This window comes from Ailuropoda melanoleuca, chromosome 16, assembly GCF_002007445.2.
Source record: "Ailuropoda melanoleuca isolate Jingjing chromosome 16, ASM200744v2, whole genome shotgun sequence".
Lineage (NCBI taxonomy): Eukaryota > Metazoa > Chordata > Mammalia > Carnivora > Ursidae > Ailuropoda > Ailuropoda melanoleuca.
Window position 1 is genome coordinate 90,722,585 of NC_048233.1, and position 16,264 is coordinate 90,738,848.

A 16,264-nucleotide genomic window follows, 5' to 3' on the forward strand; every position below is an offset into this window, starting at 1 on the left:
TACAAAGCCCGGCTCAGAGAAGCTGTTCCTGTTCTGCAGAAAGACCCCTGCGAGCCAGGGGGCCAGGCGGTCGGGTTTTCCCCACGGGTGTAGCCAGGCTCCTGGGATGAAACATGGGGAGAGACTCTGGGATTGCCAGTAGCCAAAGACAGCTGGCCCCCCACCCCCCAGCCACTGAACTCCGTGGGCCTGGAGGCTCCGAGCAGCAGAGCCAGTCGAGGGCCTGGTGCTGTCCACGGAGCCAGAGCCCTGCCAGGCCAGACCCGACTGGTCGGACGCTGTGTGAGCTTGTGGCTCTGTCCAGAGCACTGGGGGTTCCACGCTGCGAGTCCTGGGCTAGAGGCCGTGCTCCCTACTCTCCTGCTGTGGGACATGAAGCGGGAAGGGCTCTAAGGAGCAGTCGTATGTCCTGAGGGGCAGAGCCCGCCAGCGCCCTGTTGGAGCAGCCCCATGGAAGAACCCCACTGTTCTGAGGGGTGCAGGCCCTGCCAACTGCCCCCACTCCCAACCCAGCAGCCTTGCTCTTTGGGGGGGGGGGCGGCCCACTAGGGTGGGTGATGAGTCTGGGCCTGCATAGGACCCGGGTGGGGGGGATGAAGAGAAGCCGTCACAAGAAGTCCATGTGTGCACGTGTGTTCACATGTATGCCTGTCTGCTTGTGGGTTGGCACATGGGGGCCACAGCAGGGGTTCCCTGAGGCCCCACACCAGCCACCCTGGCAACACACAGGAGCGGAGAACAGAGCCGTAGGCAGAGGCCAGCACCCCCCTTGTCCCAGCTTCAGAGACGTGGGCGGGAGGGGAGCCAGGAGGCCGCAGCACCGCGGCTGGGGTGCTGGGCTCTAGTGTGTCTGGAAGCCTGCTCAGGGGTTGGGGGCTCACAGTATGAGGGCGTTTGATGGGGAGCCAGGCAGGTGACAGCCACTGGGTGTGTGTGGGAAGGTGGGACCAGCAAAGGGGGTGGGAGCTGGGAGAGGGGTCCTGAGGTCAGACCCTCAGGGGCACCCACACAGTGAGAACAACGAGCCTGGGAAGCACTCAGAGGCAGCAGGTGGGGGCCTGTGCTGGAGGGCGGGGACCCTGGTGGGCCTGGGCTCCAAGGCTGCTCGAGGCTCATGGCGGAAGTTGAGTCAGGGCTGGAGTCTGAGGGGTCACAGAGGAGGGTGTGAGCAGAAAGGGTCCCAGGTATGCCAGCGAGACCTTGAAGGTGGGGTACACAGGAGCAACCAAGTGTGGGACCGGTCTGTCTTCAGTCACACATACTTAGAAACACGAACAGGGGGCCCGGGTCCCAGCAGGAGGGCTCCGGGGACACTGGTGGGGTTACACGGGGACTGTTTTGCTGGATGTGCGACTGTTCCTAGTTATCCAATTTGCTGCTGGTAGGTGAGAAACAGTTTGGTTTGGGGACATTAACCACGTGCCCTGAGATCACTACACGTTGGTTCTGGTAGTTTCCGTGGAGTGAGGACAGGTGGGCTTGGGGGCCCACTGGCAGATGGGTTGTGTCTGTGGCCATGGTCAGTGCTTAGCTATGGGCATCCCCAGGGGGGCCCGCCACACGAGAACAGTGACTCGGGGGGGACAGAGAGAGGGGAGAGCCTTGGAGCCAGCAGGAAGGAGGGCTGGAAATTGAGTTTGGGGGGCTGTGTGCCCCACAGCTAGTGAGACTCCTGGGAGGGGCCCATCCCCCAACCCGAAGCTCCAGACCCATGGCCTTCCTCACACCCCCAGTCCTGTCTCAGGAGACCCCAGCATTGATGGCCAGTGGTATCTGGTCCACACCTGACGGCCCATTTCCCTTGCAGAATCCTACAGATGAGCAGTTAAGGGGCCAAATTCACCGGACCGGAGAGACCCCTGGGGGCAGGCAAGGCCTTGGGACTAGATGGGGAGGAGGGAGGTGCAGGGCCACCCTGAGGCACCTGTGGCCACTCCCTATACCTGATTTCACGGAGGTCTGGTGGCTGGTCCCACGCATGAGCAGGAACCCCACTCCAGGCACTGGGCACATACTGGTGGGGGGCTGTCTGGGCACAGCACCCCCCCCGGGGGTCAGGGCAGCAACAGACACGGGGGGGGGGGCTGTCGTCCACGCACTTTATTAAAGATGCACCCAGAGCCTGCCCTGGCTCTGCTGTGGAATGTGGATGGTGGGGCCGCAACCCCACCGTAAGCACCAGGACCAGCGGTCGGCCCGCCACCCCCACCTGGGAATGACCCCCAGCCAGGGGGGAGAACACTGCTCTGGAGAATACATGGATATGAAAAGTGCCAGAAGCCCCTCCCGCCCCCAGCCCTGCCCGCGTTGCCAGTGCTTGGCCACCCCCTCCAGCGCAGTGTGTCACAGGGCTGGCTGAGGGTCGGCGCCGAGTCCCGCAGCAGGAGAGGCAGGTGGGGACGCGGTCCTCTCCCCGTGGGCCGCGTCCTGTGGCGGTGAGGCAGAGGCGGCCGGCAGCGGGCGGCCTACGCACAGTGCGTATCCGCCTTCACCACCTGACAGTACATGGTCATAGCGAAGGTCAGACCTAAGATCTGTGGGGACACAAGGGGCTGGGCAGGACTGGTCCAGGAGACCACGAGCACCTAGGGGTCCTGCCCACGGACCCCACCCCCAGCTTCCTCCCTGGATGCCTGTATCCCACTTCTCCGGGAATGCCTCCCCCAACCCTGATAATTCAGGTCCCCCCCCAGCCACATCCCCGAGCCTCGGCACAGGGGGCACCCTGGGGACTCCTAGGGCTCGGCCCCCGGACCTTTCCGCATGGCCACTGTGTTCTGCTGGTGGCTTCAGGGCCCATCTGCCCCCTCCCTCCCTGCCTGTCATCCCACCGTGATCACCTCCACAGTGTGTGCGATCTGGCCGTGACCCCCATCTGTCTCTGCACCCCAGGAACGGGCTGCCCTGACGTCTGGCTTTACTGACACACTGGCCTCAAGCTCCCCCAGGGCGCCAACACTCGGGAGGACTTCCACTGGGGCTGGGAAGCCAGGATCGGGGCACCAGGGCCCTGTGCTGGCAGTCCCGTGACAGGCACCCGCCCCAGCTGCCAGGCTTAGGCCGCAGGAACAAGGCGGGCCTGCCTGTCGAAGATCACCTCCCCATGGAGCGGCCCGACCATCCCTCAAACCCCACCTCTGCTCAGCCACGGGGGCTCAAGGCGCTGCCCCCAGGTGCTGGTGAGCTAGGGTGCTAGGTCTGAGGCCGGCCTGGGTCCAGGGGGCTCCTGAGGCAGGCCCTGCCCAGCATACCTGTACCAGTGCCGTGCACAGCCCAAAGATGCCCACAGCCAGAAGGTTCTCCTGGAGCCACATCTTCACGGTCTCGTAACATGGCTGGAGGAAGAGCACGCGTCACAGGGGCCACGAGGCCAGCCCTCCTCCACCCCGAGTCCCCTGGGGGGCCAGGATGTATGGGAAGGGTAGGTGCTCACCGCCTTCCACCAGGTGCCAGGTGCGTGAAGACCACAGCTCTCACTGAACTCCAGGCAGCAGGAGTCGGGCACACGAGTGGCGTTATAGACCTCGAACCAGTCAGTGTAGTTGGAGACCCCGCAGCAGCGAAACTACAGACAGGCACAGGGGCTGGGATGGTTGGGGAGCAGGCCGGTGGGCCCTGCCCCCGCCACGGCACACCCCCATCCCCTCTGCCTACACACACACCCCCCCAGACTCACGTCAGTCTGGATGATGCTCCAGGCATTGGTGAGGCCCACGTTGCCTGGGGTACCGTACAGGTGCAGGCCCTTCTTCAGGTCCTGCTGGGCATACCTGTCAATCTGCAGGTCCAATGGGGTCAGCAGGGTCACTCCCATGGCCAGCTCCGACTGCCTCATCCAGACCCCACAGGCGCCTGTGTCCACTGTCCCCCTCCTTGGAGTCCCCTCCTCCCAGAAGCCCCCATCCCTGTGCCCAGGACTCTGCTCCTGCCCGTGCCCACCCCTGGGCGCTCTGTGGTGCGGAACACCGGCTGGCACTAGAGTCAGGCATCTCAGCTTCACGTACAGAGACAGACGGACGAGTACAGAAATAACCGAGAGCAGTCTGTACACGCGGGTCGTGAGTACACACGGCTCCGTCTGTCGGCTCAGGGGCCCAGAAGCTACGACGCCCCAGTGGCGAGGAGCACACCGGCCCCCGGAACTTGGTTCCCCGGACCATCCTCCAGTGAAGGAACCGGGGCTCCTGGAGAAAAGGCTGATTCCAGGGCTGGGGCAGGAGATGCCAAGCTGGGTCCGGGGGGGTCGTCCAGTGCCAGAAAGCGCACCGAGGGGAGGATGCCAAAGGGACCCAGGAGCCAAGCGAGAGCTCCCAATGGGCAAAGGCACAAAAATGTGAGCAAAATAAGGAATGCAGGTCTAGGGTACAACCCAGAATATAAAACACGTGTAAAGGAGCTGTCAGTAACGTGAGTGAGTAAATGGGGGTGGGGGATTTTCCCCGCCCAGCAGACAAGCAGTCCAGGACGGCAGGAGCTCAGCACAGCCAGGGCACAGCGCTGCTCGCCTGCGCCCCCACTTCCCAGAGGGCCGGAAACTTCCCCGAGCCTCCAGGCCTGGCCTCTGGGGGCTTCGGTTAAAGCCGGGTCCCCCAGTGACTGGATGGTAAGGGCTGCTGTCCACCCACACTGAGCGTGGGGCTCGTGACCGCCATTCCCAGCCCTGCCTGCACCCTTGTTGCCCACAGCGCTGTGGCCCCGCCCCGGGCGGTGAGATCGGAGCCCACACCCNGGCCGGGGGGGGGGGGGGGGGGCGCGCGGAGGGTGACTGAACCTTGTCAGTGTAGGCGAAGAACAGGACGGTGACGGTGGCCTCCAGCAGGAACACCAGCAGCAGCAGCACGAAGAACTAGAGAGGAGACCCGGCCTCAGTGACCACCCCCGACCCCAGGCTGCCCCCCAGCCCGGGAGGCCTCCCAAGGGCAGGGCAGCAAACCGCAGACAGAAGCCCCCGTGTCCACGGGGCCATCCCCCGGAGACCGGCGTGCCCCGCCTCGTGCTCCCCCACCTCCCTGGACCCCTCCCCTCTCTGTCCCAGGGCTCTGCTCTTGCTCGATGGACCAGGGAGCACAAGCCTCACACCTGCCAGCACACATGTGTGCTTTGTGCCTGTGTCCCTGTGGGTAGGGCGTGGGTCGGACTGCGATGACCCCAAACCCTGGGGGTCACAGCCATCAGAGCAGCCAGGGGTGGCCTGCACCCACTCAGGGGACAGCCACCAGGAGCCTGAGAGGCCCCACCTGACTGCACCAACCTTGCCTGCTGGCTGGCAGCCCCCCCACTCGAGCACCCCCAGAGGCACAGCCCTGACCCTGGCCAGAGAAGCCCCAGGCCAGCGGAGCAGCAGAGACGCGTGCAAGCTGCCTTTCCCACAGACAGGAATGGGGCCAGGGCGGGGGAGCGAGCCCTGTCCTCTCCTGGGGCCCCCGATCCGGCCTTCCTTCCGTGTGGGCCCAGGATTCAGGGCCCGCGCTGCCCCCAGCAGGCCCCGGGCTCTGGACTCCCAGGTCACCCTGTGGGGAAGGCTGGAGTGCAGCTCCCTGACCCGCGGCAGCTGGGGACCCAGCCACGCCCCCACCTGCGGCTCCAAGGGATCGGGCCGGCCTCTGATGGGGGCGTCCAACGTGCTCGACACCCGGGGGAGCTGCAGACTGGCACGTGCCCTCCAGGGCCCCGCCCTGGGCAAGGGCTCCTCAGACAAGAGCAATCTGAAGGGGTGATTCAGGACTTGAAGCTGCCGGAGGCCTTTGCCAGACATATTAATAGGCAAGGATCCTTCCCCTTCTCAATGATCTGTGATTAATGTTCCCGAAGACGAGAACATCCTGCCTGTGACCCTGTCCCCAAGGCAGAGGGGGGGACTGGGAGCCTCTCAACACCAGGTCCTGGGACAGGAGCGGGGGAGGGGTCGCAGAAAGGGTGGTTCAGAGCAGGCCCAGTACGGCTCTCGTGTGCGCGTGTGTGGGGGTGTCTCTGTCCCGTCAAGGGAGGCCTCCAGGACGGGCTGAGCGGGCAGCCCCCCAGCACCCAACCCCCCCAGTCCCAGCCTGGTCTGGAAGGCCCCAGCAAGGCTCCCCAGGGGCTGCCACAGGCCACAGCCGTGAGCTGTTGGGGCCCTCGAAGCGGCAGAGAGAGGGAGCAGCGGCCCCAGAGGTGGAGCCCACCCGTGGGGGGCACTCGCGATGAGCGGGGGGCACTCACGGTAAGCAGGAGGCACTTGTTCTCCTTGATGGCCCCGATGCAGCCCACGAAGCCAATGGCCATGACAAAGGTGCCGGTAACGATAAGCAGGTTGGCAGCCGACAGGGACGGGAAGGAGGAGGACAGGGTGGCGAAGTTCCCCTGGGTGGCAGCCAGCCAGATTCCAACACCGAGGATGCCGCAGCCCCCCAGCTAGAACCACCAGGGTGGGGAGAGAGAGCAGTGAGGCCACCAGCCTCCCAGACCCCCCCCCCAGCCGAGCTACAGTCCCCCCAGACCCCTGTGGCCATCCTGTGGGCCCCGTGCACCCTCGCCCACCCTGCTGACTTCCCAGGGCCACTCGCCGCCCCAGTCTTGTCCCAGCGCCCAGCCAGTTCCCCCACACCCCCGATCCACAGCCACAGTAATGGGTGGGGACGCCAGGTCTGCCCCCAAGGCAGTGGGGAAGTGTCTGAGGACACTCTCCACTCGGGTCACAAATGGGTGCCTGCCCCGTCCCAGTGATGTGGTGAGGCAGCCTGGGCAGGGCGCCCCAAGGCCCCCCCCAAACACCACCTGTCCAGGAAGCATCCTCCTCTTTCCCAGAGCCTGGCCTGGACCCGCCCCACAGCCTCTCTGGATCTGAGCAGTCAGGGAGATGACCCCTGGTGTCCCCCGCTGTCCCCTTCTAGGGACAAACCCAACAGCAGCCCCGGCCCCGGGGTGGATGCTAGCACGGGAGCACCCATGCCTGGCCCTCGTTGCCCCTTCCTCTCAAGCACGGGGACTTGTCTGAATTTAAGTTGCTCCTTATTACAAACATAATCAAAATAAGAGGAAGAAAGGGGAGAAGGCCCTCGGCCTCTCCTGGTGACAGGGACACGCAGCCCTGGGAGAGCAGGGGTGGGCCAGGGCTCTGGCAGTCTCAGGAATAAACAGGAGAATGTTCCAGGTGCCAGCTGGGGGCGGTAAGCCCCACAAACACTGACCAGCACCTGGTCCCCCGAAACCTGGGCTTCAATGAGACCACTCGGCGACCAATGCCTGCAGGGCTCTGGGGAAAGCCAGGTGGCCCCGGGGACCCCTCCCCACTCCTCGCCTTCTGGACTGGCCCCCATGGCCTCAGCCCCCAGGGCGCTCCTGGACGTGACACCCAGCCCTTGGAGTGAGCACCCCGCGTGCACAGGACAGGCTAGGGCACAGACTCCAGGGTATACTGCATTTACCTGGGGCCACCACAAGCCCTGCTTCACCCACAAAAGCTCCCCGAGACGACAAGGCCAGACTCCCACCCCATTTCCCAGACCAGTAAACTGACGCTGGGGAATGAGCCAGTCAGAAGCAGAGCCAAGGGGAGGCAGGACCATCCACACCTGATGCTTCCCCAACAACTGGCCTGGCTCCCCAAGCCTGGCAGGAACCCCATGACTCAGCAGACCCCACAGGCTCTGAGACCCCTGCCCAAGAAGGCCTCACCTTCCCATGTGCACCTGTTCGCCCCTTCCCCCACCAGCAGGTCAGCCTGGCCCTGGGGTGGGAGCGGGGCCAGCATGCATTAAGCCAGGCTGGCAGGAGACTGCAATTATGGGGGGGGGGGGACACGCTCCAGCCCAAGAGCAGCAGGGGCCACGGCTCCCCAGGTGTGGGCAGACACCGGGGGCTCCGGCCCAGGCCTACCAGCATCTGGGATCCCTCTGGGGTTTGCCAAGGGCTGAGTGGGGCGAGAGGGCCCCCAGCTGAAATGTCCCCCACCCTCCAGTGGGGGAGGGGTCCGTCAGCTCAGGGTGAACATACGGGTCCTCTCTGACCCGCCTGCCCCTCTTGCACCTTCCACAGAAGCAAGAACTTTGGTCTAAAAGTCGAAAGCGCCTCTCCTGAACGCTGCTGGCTTAGGGCAGGATCCAGGAAGCTGGGGTCGTCCTGCTTGCTTGAGCCCCTCCCCAGAGTAGGGTGGAGGTCTGCAGTCAGGCAAGGGGCAGGAAGGGGGCAGGGTACCAGGTTAGGGTACTGACCAAATGGCCCTGGAGGTTCCCAGAGGGCCCACCATGGACGGCCTCCCGTGAGGCCACCTCCACGCAGTGATCAAACCCAGGGTCATGACGAGGCTCCAGAGGCCAGGGGCCAGGGGAGGCTGCCCAGACAAGGCTCGGAGGTGGGAGGGCAGCAGCGGGACCCCCCCGGAGGAGTGGCTCAGATGGCCTCTTCTGCACCCAGTGTGAGGAGCCAGCTGCCCAGGGCGGGGGGGACACAGACACAAGGTGACGTCTGCACCCCAGAGCTGGGCTTGGGCACAACCCCGGGGCAGTTATGGAGATGGGGAGTGCCCCCCTCTGCGGGATGGAGGCAGCCCCCCCCAGCAGCGCTGGCGCTGTCCGACGTGCTGACCCCAGGCCTGGCCGCTGAGGGGACACCCAGCACCTCTGGGCACCCCGCGCCCGCCTGTGGGAGGCACCACCCCACACCATGGGGCACAGAAGAGGCTGGGACAGGCTCTGGCTCCTTCGATCCTCCCACCCAACCTGCAGATGAGAAACTGGGAGCCGAGGGCTTTCTGGAGCTGTGCCCTCCGCTGCGCCTGCAGGGACACCAGGTACCGTGTCCCCACAGCGTGCCCGGTGCCTCTGGGATCTCCAAAGCCCAGGGGAAGCTTGAAGCTTGGGGGCACCCAGTGAGGTGCTGCGCACAAAAGGGACACCGCGGCCGGGGACCAGGGAGGGACCCGGGTCAGGGAGGATGTGAGGGTGGCCCCCTCACCTCCCTGTGGAGGGGGACACAGTGACCGGCCGCCATGCCCAGGCTCGCACCAGCTTGTCCCCCACTGAACCACACAGCCCCTACTCGGAGCGAGTCACGTCTCCGAGCTGAGCCCCCAGGATGGGGCCTCAGGGGGTAGGGATGCCTCCTGCGGCAGGTCCCCGAGAGAGGAGAGAATGACTCGTTCTTCACAACCCCACTGCCCGCCTTCAAGGACGTCGGCGGACGGCTCCTGTCAGCAGGAAAATGAGCCGTCTGAGCTCCCTCGCCCCACGGGGACACACGGAAGGGCATGGAGAGGACACGGGAACAGAGCAGCTGTGGGAGGTTGGCCGGGCCCAGGTCCCGGGAGACCCAGGAGGGGGCTCCTCAGCCCCAGCACTGGTGGAAACGGATTTCCTTAATTAACTCTGCACACATCGTCCCACCTCCACCCTGAGATGGCAGGAGAGACCCACACTGTGACACACACACCCTACACTGCCACGGCACCCCTCACGGTCACCGCCTCACACGCCCCGCTGCCACGGACACCCCTCACCGTCACCGCGTCACACAACCCCCTGCCACGGACACCTCTCACCATCAGTGTCACACACAGGCTCATGTCACAGACATGCTGCCCTATGACCTGTCATGCCCGCAAGCCCCAAGGCCCTCCGTGTTCAAGCATGTCTGCACAGACCAATCACCGAAAACTCAGACACACGCTAACAGAATGCATGTACACAGTTAATAAAATTACCTGTAATCTTGAAAATGTTTCTGCGTATGCAGCTTTTAAAACATTTAGGCAGGAAAATTACAGCCTCCAAGTGCAGGAAAAAAACAAGGCCCATTAGACTCAGACACAGAACATCAAACACAGGGTAGGTGGGGCTGAGGTCCCTGGGAGGCTGAGACCCTACCCCAATCCCACGGATGTCCAGCCCCCCTCTCTCACTGCCTGGGGCACTGGCTGGACTCTCCTCCCAGCCACACAAGAGCCCAGCTGGGTCCCAGGAGCAGACTCCATGACAGCCTGAGAGAGGGGCCCAGGCCTCCTGTTGGGGACCCCCATCCCTGCCCCGCCATCCGCTGTGGCCTCACTGACTCCCTCCTTGCACCTTGAGCACATACCCTACCTTCTGCCCTCGCCTGTTACCAGCCCCAGCCCAGTGCCTGGCTTGTACTTCCCCCCACGGCCCCCTGACATTCCTGCTGTCCTTTTTCTTTGCGCATTTTTTGGGTTGGCCTAGGGCTGGGGGTATAGGGACCACATGGTCTGAGATACCACTCCCACCCCCAGGCCCATGAAGGGGCAGGTATCAGGTGGCCCTCTGCCACTGCCCCTCCGGCCAGCAGATGGCAGGACAGGTGGCCATGTCCTTGGAACACAGTGGAGGGCTGGGTGCCCGCGGGGGCTAAGCCCGTGCCCAGAAGCCCCTTGCCTGGCAGCCAGCACAGCCTTGGGGTGGGGGCTGGGCATGGCAAGGTGTTTCACCCCGCCCAGCCGAGAACAGCCATGGGGGGACCCCATCTGTACAAGTTCAGGAATGGCAAAATTTGTCCACCGTGCCAGAAATCAGGTCTGCAGCTGCCCCAAGGCAGGAATCAGGGAGACTGAGCGAAGGAGCTTGAGATAGCAGATATTGTCACCCTGGGTGACAGTCGTCTGCCATTGATGCTCTTAAACTCCGGCAAGGCCCCGCACCATCATCAGCCCGTTCACTCACCCCCAAGGCTTGGACACAAGGAGACCAGCCCCACTGACTGAGGACCCCTGAAGCCAGTGTGCACGGTGGGGCACCGGGCGCAGCAGCAGAAGAGCCCCGCCAGCACCTTCAGGAGGTTCAAGTCCACCCTCCAGGGCGAGGAGGGGCTCATGGACCACAAGGGACATCCAGGGGACAGATAAGAGCCACAGCAGCAGAGAGGCCTGGCTGGCTCAGTCAGTGGAACACGAGACCCTCGATCTCGGGGTCGTGAGTCGTCCCCCCCCCCCGCCACCCCGTCGGAGTGGAGAGTCCCGAGCAAGAAACTCAGCAGCACTGCTTGGGGGAGGGGAGGGAGAGGCCATCGCCAGATCCCTCGGGCAGCCAGGGGGAAGACAAAGCCCCATCCGTAGGCAGCAGGGCAGGGCCGCAGATGGGAAGGTACAGCTGGGACATGGACCGCCTGGCCTCCGAGGGGCCCTCTCCAGCCCTGAATGGCCGAGGCCACATCTTTCTGCCCCACACAGAGCCCATCCACCCCTGCTTTCTATACAGAAGGGCCTCTCCAGAGAGGCCGGACCGACCCGCCTCTCCCCTCGTCCTCCCTCCCAACAGGCCAGACTCCAGGGACACTCACAAAGGCACCACGAAGCCCACCTGGGTCACTGGGTGGACAGACCCGACAACCACCCAGGATAGAGCCGGGCCGCCAGGACCCCACAGCAAGGCCACCAGTGACTGACCCCTAACTGACCACTGCCACCCCCACCCTATCAGGGGAGCCACCAGCTCCGCACCTGGTTCCAGCATCAGCACCTGTGCTCAGAAACAGACTGCGGCCGGGCATGGTGTCTGCCTGCCGCCCCTGCCGTGGGAGGGAGGGCTCTGTCGCTGAGCTGGCCCCAGAGACCGGTACTATCACCACAGAGCAGATCCACACCCCCAGACCCCAGAACCCCCGTCTGTCCTGTTGGCCAGCTGCTGGCCCCAGGGAGGAGGGTGTCCTGACCCTTGACCAGGGACGCCAAGCACACCCACCCCCAGCACCTCCCCCCCGGTGCCCTCCAGACCCAATCCCAGCACAGAACCCACTCTACCCATCACAAGGCTGCCCACCCACCCCTACCTGCAGGCAGCAGGACACACCCTGCCTTACCTGTGGCAGAAAGGAACAGGAGCCCGGACACGGGGACGTGCCCACCTACCAGGCTGAGAGGAGCAACAGGGTCTGAGATGCTCACTGGCCCTGCCCTGGGACCTCCCAGCTGCAGGGAGGCCTGGGGGGAGGTCATGGACCCCAGCTCTACAGGGCCCTTTGCCACCCTGTGTCCCCTCCTCCAGCAGTCTCAGGGGCCTTGCCCAAGGGCCAGTGACAGCAGGTCAGGCCACCCACTCAGACGTCATCTGCAGCTCCTCACCTGGGGTGCAGCTGAGGCAAGGGAGACTCCAAGAAGACCCTGAGGAGGGCAGGACTTACCCAAAGTCCTAGGATGGCCTGGGCATCAGGAAAAGGCAGGCAGGCCTCCAACCCCCACCCCAGCCATGCATGCAGAGGGACCCTGACCACAAGCGCAGGGAGAGGCACAGCAGCGAGCAGCCCAGCCGAGCAGCCGGGAGGTAGGAAGGGGGGTGGCAAGGGACCCCTGCCAGGAGAGCAGCAGGGGGAGGGGCCCTCAGCTTGGCTGATCTGAATCTGGGAGGAGCTGGGCACCTGACCAGGGGGAGACACAGAAGCCCCCTGACCTTGCTAGGCTCAGCCCCTCCTCCACCCAGGTCCACCCCCCACCCCGTCCCAGACCACCTGGGCCACCAAGAATGCCCCTGTGCGAGCCCTGAGCACTCTGCCCCAGAGCGGAGGAAGGGCAGAAGGAGCACCTCCTTCCTCTCCTCTGACCGGGGGGCCTGGACGGCCCCAAACCCTCACCCCACACCCGGCATCACACGGTACACCCCACCTGTTCCCTGGTACTGAACATGGCCCTCTTCACCAGGATGGGGCTCCCAGGAGACACCCCCGGCCCCATCCAGGGGACCCTGGCCCTAAGCTGCCCGACACCTGTGCAGGCCTCAGAGGAGGGCCACTGTGTCCCTGCTGGAGCCGTCTGTCCCCAGCAAAGGCCCCACCTATTGTGGGAAGGCAGGAGAGGGTCTGCGGGTCAGTCGGCTCTGAACTCTGAGGGGCCCCCACCACCAGCATCTCTGTCCCTCTCCTCCCTTGGGTGGTGCCTGTGCCTTCCCAGCTCCCCCGTCTCAGGTCACCCCGGCTCCAAGCACTGGTGACAACACGTGGGCCTGTTTCCTTTGCGGGGACGGGCCAGTGACCCAGCCAGTCCACACGGGACCAGGGAGATCAAGTCCAGGACAGACAGGTGATGACTCTTTCCTGCCCCACGAGGACCCAAGGCTGGAGGCCTCAGTTCTGCCTTCCCAGGCCCAAGCAGGAGCCCCCAAGGAAAACCCAGCAAATTGGGCACATAAGTAAGAGGCAGTTATCTCCTGAGCCCGCCCTTCCCCCTCCCTACCTCCCCAGGCCCAGTCAGGAACTATGGTCTCAGCCGCGGGCACCCCAGGGCCAGGGGAGGAACTGGAGGAGCCAGGGGTGCCTCAGGGGGTCCATGTGAGGGCCTTGCGGGGGTCTACCTCCAGCAGAATCGAGGCCCTGAGGTAAAGGGGTGCCAGGCAGAGCTTGGGGGACAGGAGAGCCAAGATGAGCACAAAGTTAGAGAAGTCATTCCTGACCTCTAAGGAGGTGTGAGGGGTGGTGCCCTGGAACCCCTCACCTCCCTGCTCCCCTCCCCCCATCTGCACCTGCAGCCTGGACTCCTGCTCCCCCACTACCAGGGCCCCCGGCACCCACTCCCTCTGGGAGCCACACCCAGGACAGGCATGGCTGGCCCACCAGACACTACTCCCCCCCATCCCACCCTAGCTGCAGATGATGACCTCCCCTCTGCAGGGCTGGCCCTGCAGGTGGGGTCAGAGGCACGGACACAGGTGAGTGTCTTGAGGTCCAGCCCTCTGGGACTCCCCTCCCACCACCTCAGCCCCGACCCTTACAGATAGCTCCAGTGGGGAGACTAAGGCATGACGCTCAGGGGTCTCCCGGTGACTGTGGGAAATGGAATGAGGGGCCAGAACCCCCAGGTAGCAAAGGAGCTGGGGCCCCGGGCAAGGGTGCTCCAGCCTCTGCCCCAGGCACCTGCACCTGCGGCCCAGCTGGCACCCCCACAGGGACTCAGCCTCCTGACCATCCCCACCGTGCCTCGCCAGTGCTTCCCGGGGGCTGTGGGCAGGCCCGGGTGCCCCTTTCTGACCTCCGGGTCTCAGACCCTGGCTGGACACCACACCAGGGAAGGGGCAGGCCCAGGTCAGCAGAAGGGGGACGGCTTGCTCCGCTGGGAGGGAGAATTATGGAATAAAAGGGAAATGGATTTTCCAGCCCAGGGAGTCCCAAAGGGGTCTCTGATCCACGGCAGGACTGGTAGAGCGCGTCTGCCCTGCGGCAGATACTGGCGCTCCTGCAGGATTCACAGGGCAGACAGCTCTGCCTGGGGACCCATGGGGGGGCGCTGGACCCTGGAGGGGTCCCCTCTCCTTCTGCCTGCACGCAGCTGCCCAGATCGCTGAGGAGAGCAGACACGGGAAGAAGCAAGTCTTGGCCATCTCTTGAGACCTGACTCTCCACCACACCCACTGCCCCCCCACCACCCCAGGCACTCCGCCACCTACCCTGCCACCACCGTCAGGTCTGGTCACCCGCAGTGACATGCTGACTCCACCAGCCACTCGGTGCTGACCACACTGGTGCCCTCTGCAGCTGGTCACATCCCCCCAAGAGAAGATGCTCACCCCATTCACAGGCCTGGGCCCAGGCTCCAGCCACCACCCACCTCTGCCTGGCCTCCCTCTGGGCCTGGGCCTCATCCCTCCCGGAGTCTCTCGTAGAGAACCAACTCTTCGCGTGATCGCCTCTGGAAGCAAGCATCTGGGGCAGGAGCCCCCGTGGGTCACACCCCACAGGCAGCCCAGGCTGGCTGCCCCTCCCAGGGTCCCCTGACTACCCCCACCACAAGTTGGGAAGAGAAAAGTACAGCCTAAGAAGGAAGGGAGCAGCAGAAAGAGGGACCCAGGTTCCTGGGCATTTGGCCTTAACGGAGCTGCATGCAAAGGACAGCCTCCCTGTGGGGTCCAGAGCCCAGGCGGGAGCTAAAGCCACGCCCCCTGACTCCTAGCTGGGGAAGGATTAACCGTGACGCCGGAGTGACCTTGGCATCCTCTCCCCACCGAGCCTCCCCTAGCCCAGCCAGTGGAACCCCAGCCTGGCTTCGCTGCCACAGCTAGGGCCTGCCATGCTCCCCGCAGTTATGGGGCTGGGGCTGGGTGGCAACTCCGTGATCGCCATCATCCTCCCCACCAACCCACCCTTGTCTGGAGGAGGAAGGGGCCACCCTGCAGCTCCAGGATCTCTGACACTGGACACACACATCCTGTCTGAGCAAACCCAACCCACCTCAGCAAAAGTTATGGCGCCCTGCCCCTGCACACACACGCACGCCTGCACCCAACCACGCAGGAAGAGCCCGCAAGGAGGTCAGACACCTCCCCACCACACCTGGTGGCCCAACACCCTGCTCAGGGTTAGGCCCAGCCAGACAACTCATCGGTGCACACACACCCCGATCCCTTCTCACAGCGCCTCCAGAAACTGGAGGGGACCCCCCGGCCCCCAACAGCCCCCTGAGAACCATGGTCCTTGGGCCCAGTAGGTCAGTCCACTTGGGGGGGGGTAGGGTCGGAGAAAGGACGCCAGCTGCGCGGAGGGAGGGGAGGGCACGGAGGGGAGGGCATGGAGGGGAGGCCCCACAGTTTCAGCGCACTGCCGGCCACGGCCAGCATTCGAACCCCGCCGCGGGCGGGCGCAGTGCCTTGCCGCCCTGTGGGGCGCGCAGGTGCGGGACACGTCCGTCTCAGGAAGAGAGCGGAGAGGACGCGGGGCGGCGGGCCCGAGTGCGGAGCCTCGGCCAGAGGCTCGCGGTACCGAAAGGCGCGCCACGGGCCGGTCCAGCCCTGTCCCCCGGCCGGAGCAGCGATCCTGGGCGCACACCTCCGCCCGTCTACGTCCGGGCGGCTCGCCCCCCATCCCTGCTGGAGCAAAGACTCTCGGTTCTCGCTCGTTCCTCCTGCCGACCCGGGGCCGCGGCCCCGCCGCCACTCACCCAGAAGAGCAGGTTGAAGGCGAACATGAGGAACTTGACGCCCTGGAGGCAGCCGCGCGCCATGCTGCAGCGCTTCAGCTCTAGGAGGAAGATGAAGGAGAGGTCCAGGTAGAAGACCACGTACTTGTTGCCCTTGGGCGACGTGTAGCGCGCCTGGGCCGCCTTGGGGCCGGGGCTGGCGTGCAGGCCGAAGAAGGGGCCGCCGTCCCCGCCGTCCCCGGCGCCCGCGCGCCCGTACAGGCTGCTGTAACGCCGGAAGGGGCCGCCGCGCGCAAAGCCCGGCTCCTTGCCCTCCGGCGACGGGCTGCGCCGGTACGTGGACTCGTCCGTGCTCGAGCGGCGCATCGCGCCAGGGCCGCCGCCCGGCTCAGCGCCCCGCGCCCACCGCCCCGGAACGCCGCATCCCGCTCCGACCCCGGCCCC

The 16,264-nt window shown here is 65.2% G+C and overlaps 1 protein-coding gene across 10 annotated transcripts in view; it reads right to left on the reverse strand.

Annotated features, from left to right (window-relative positions):
• Positions 1-2,085: 2,085 nt before the first annotated feature.
• TSPAN4 (tetraspanin 4) overlaps positions 2,086-16,264 on the reverse strand; it is a 21,914-nt gene continuing 7,735 nt past the window's right edge. For 7 of the 10 annotated variants that reach the window (XM_034646417.1, XM_034646416.1, XM_034646412.1 and 4 more), the window contains 7 exons: positions 15,842-15,921; positions 6,199-6,390; positions 4,772-4,846; positions 3,677-3,778; positions 3,434-3,565; positions 3,252-3,335; positions 2,086-2,534 (listed from right to left, as the gene is read on the reverse strand). In XM_034646417.1, the coding sequence (XP_034502308.1) occupies positions 2,466-2,534; positions 3,252-3,335; positions 3,434-3,565; positions 3,677-3,778; positions 4,772-4,846; positions 6,199-6,390; positions 15,842-15,904 (717 nt within the window). In that variant the 5' untranslated portion in view covers positions 15,905-15,921 and the 3' untranslated portion in view covers positions 2,086-2,465. The remainder of the gene's footprint in view (positions 2,535-3,251; positions 3,336-3,433; positions 3,566-3,676; positions 3,779-4,771; positions 4,847-6,198; positions 6,391-15,841; positions 15,922-16,264) is intronic. The other 3 variants (XM_034646410.1, XM_034646409.1, XM_034646419.1) reach the window with 1 other exon arrangement.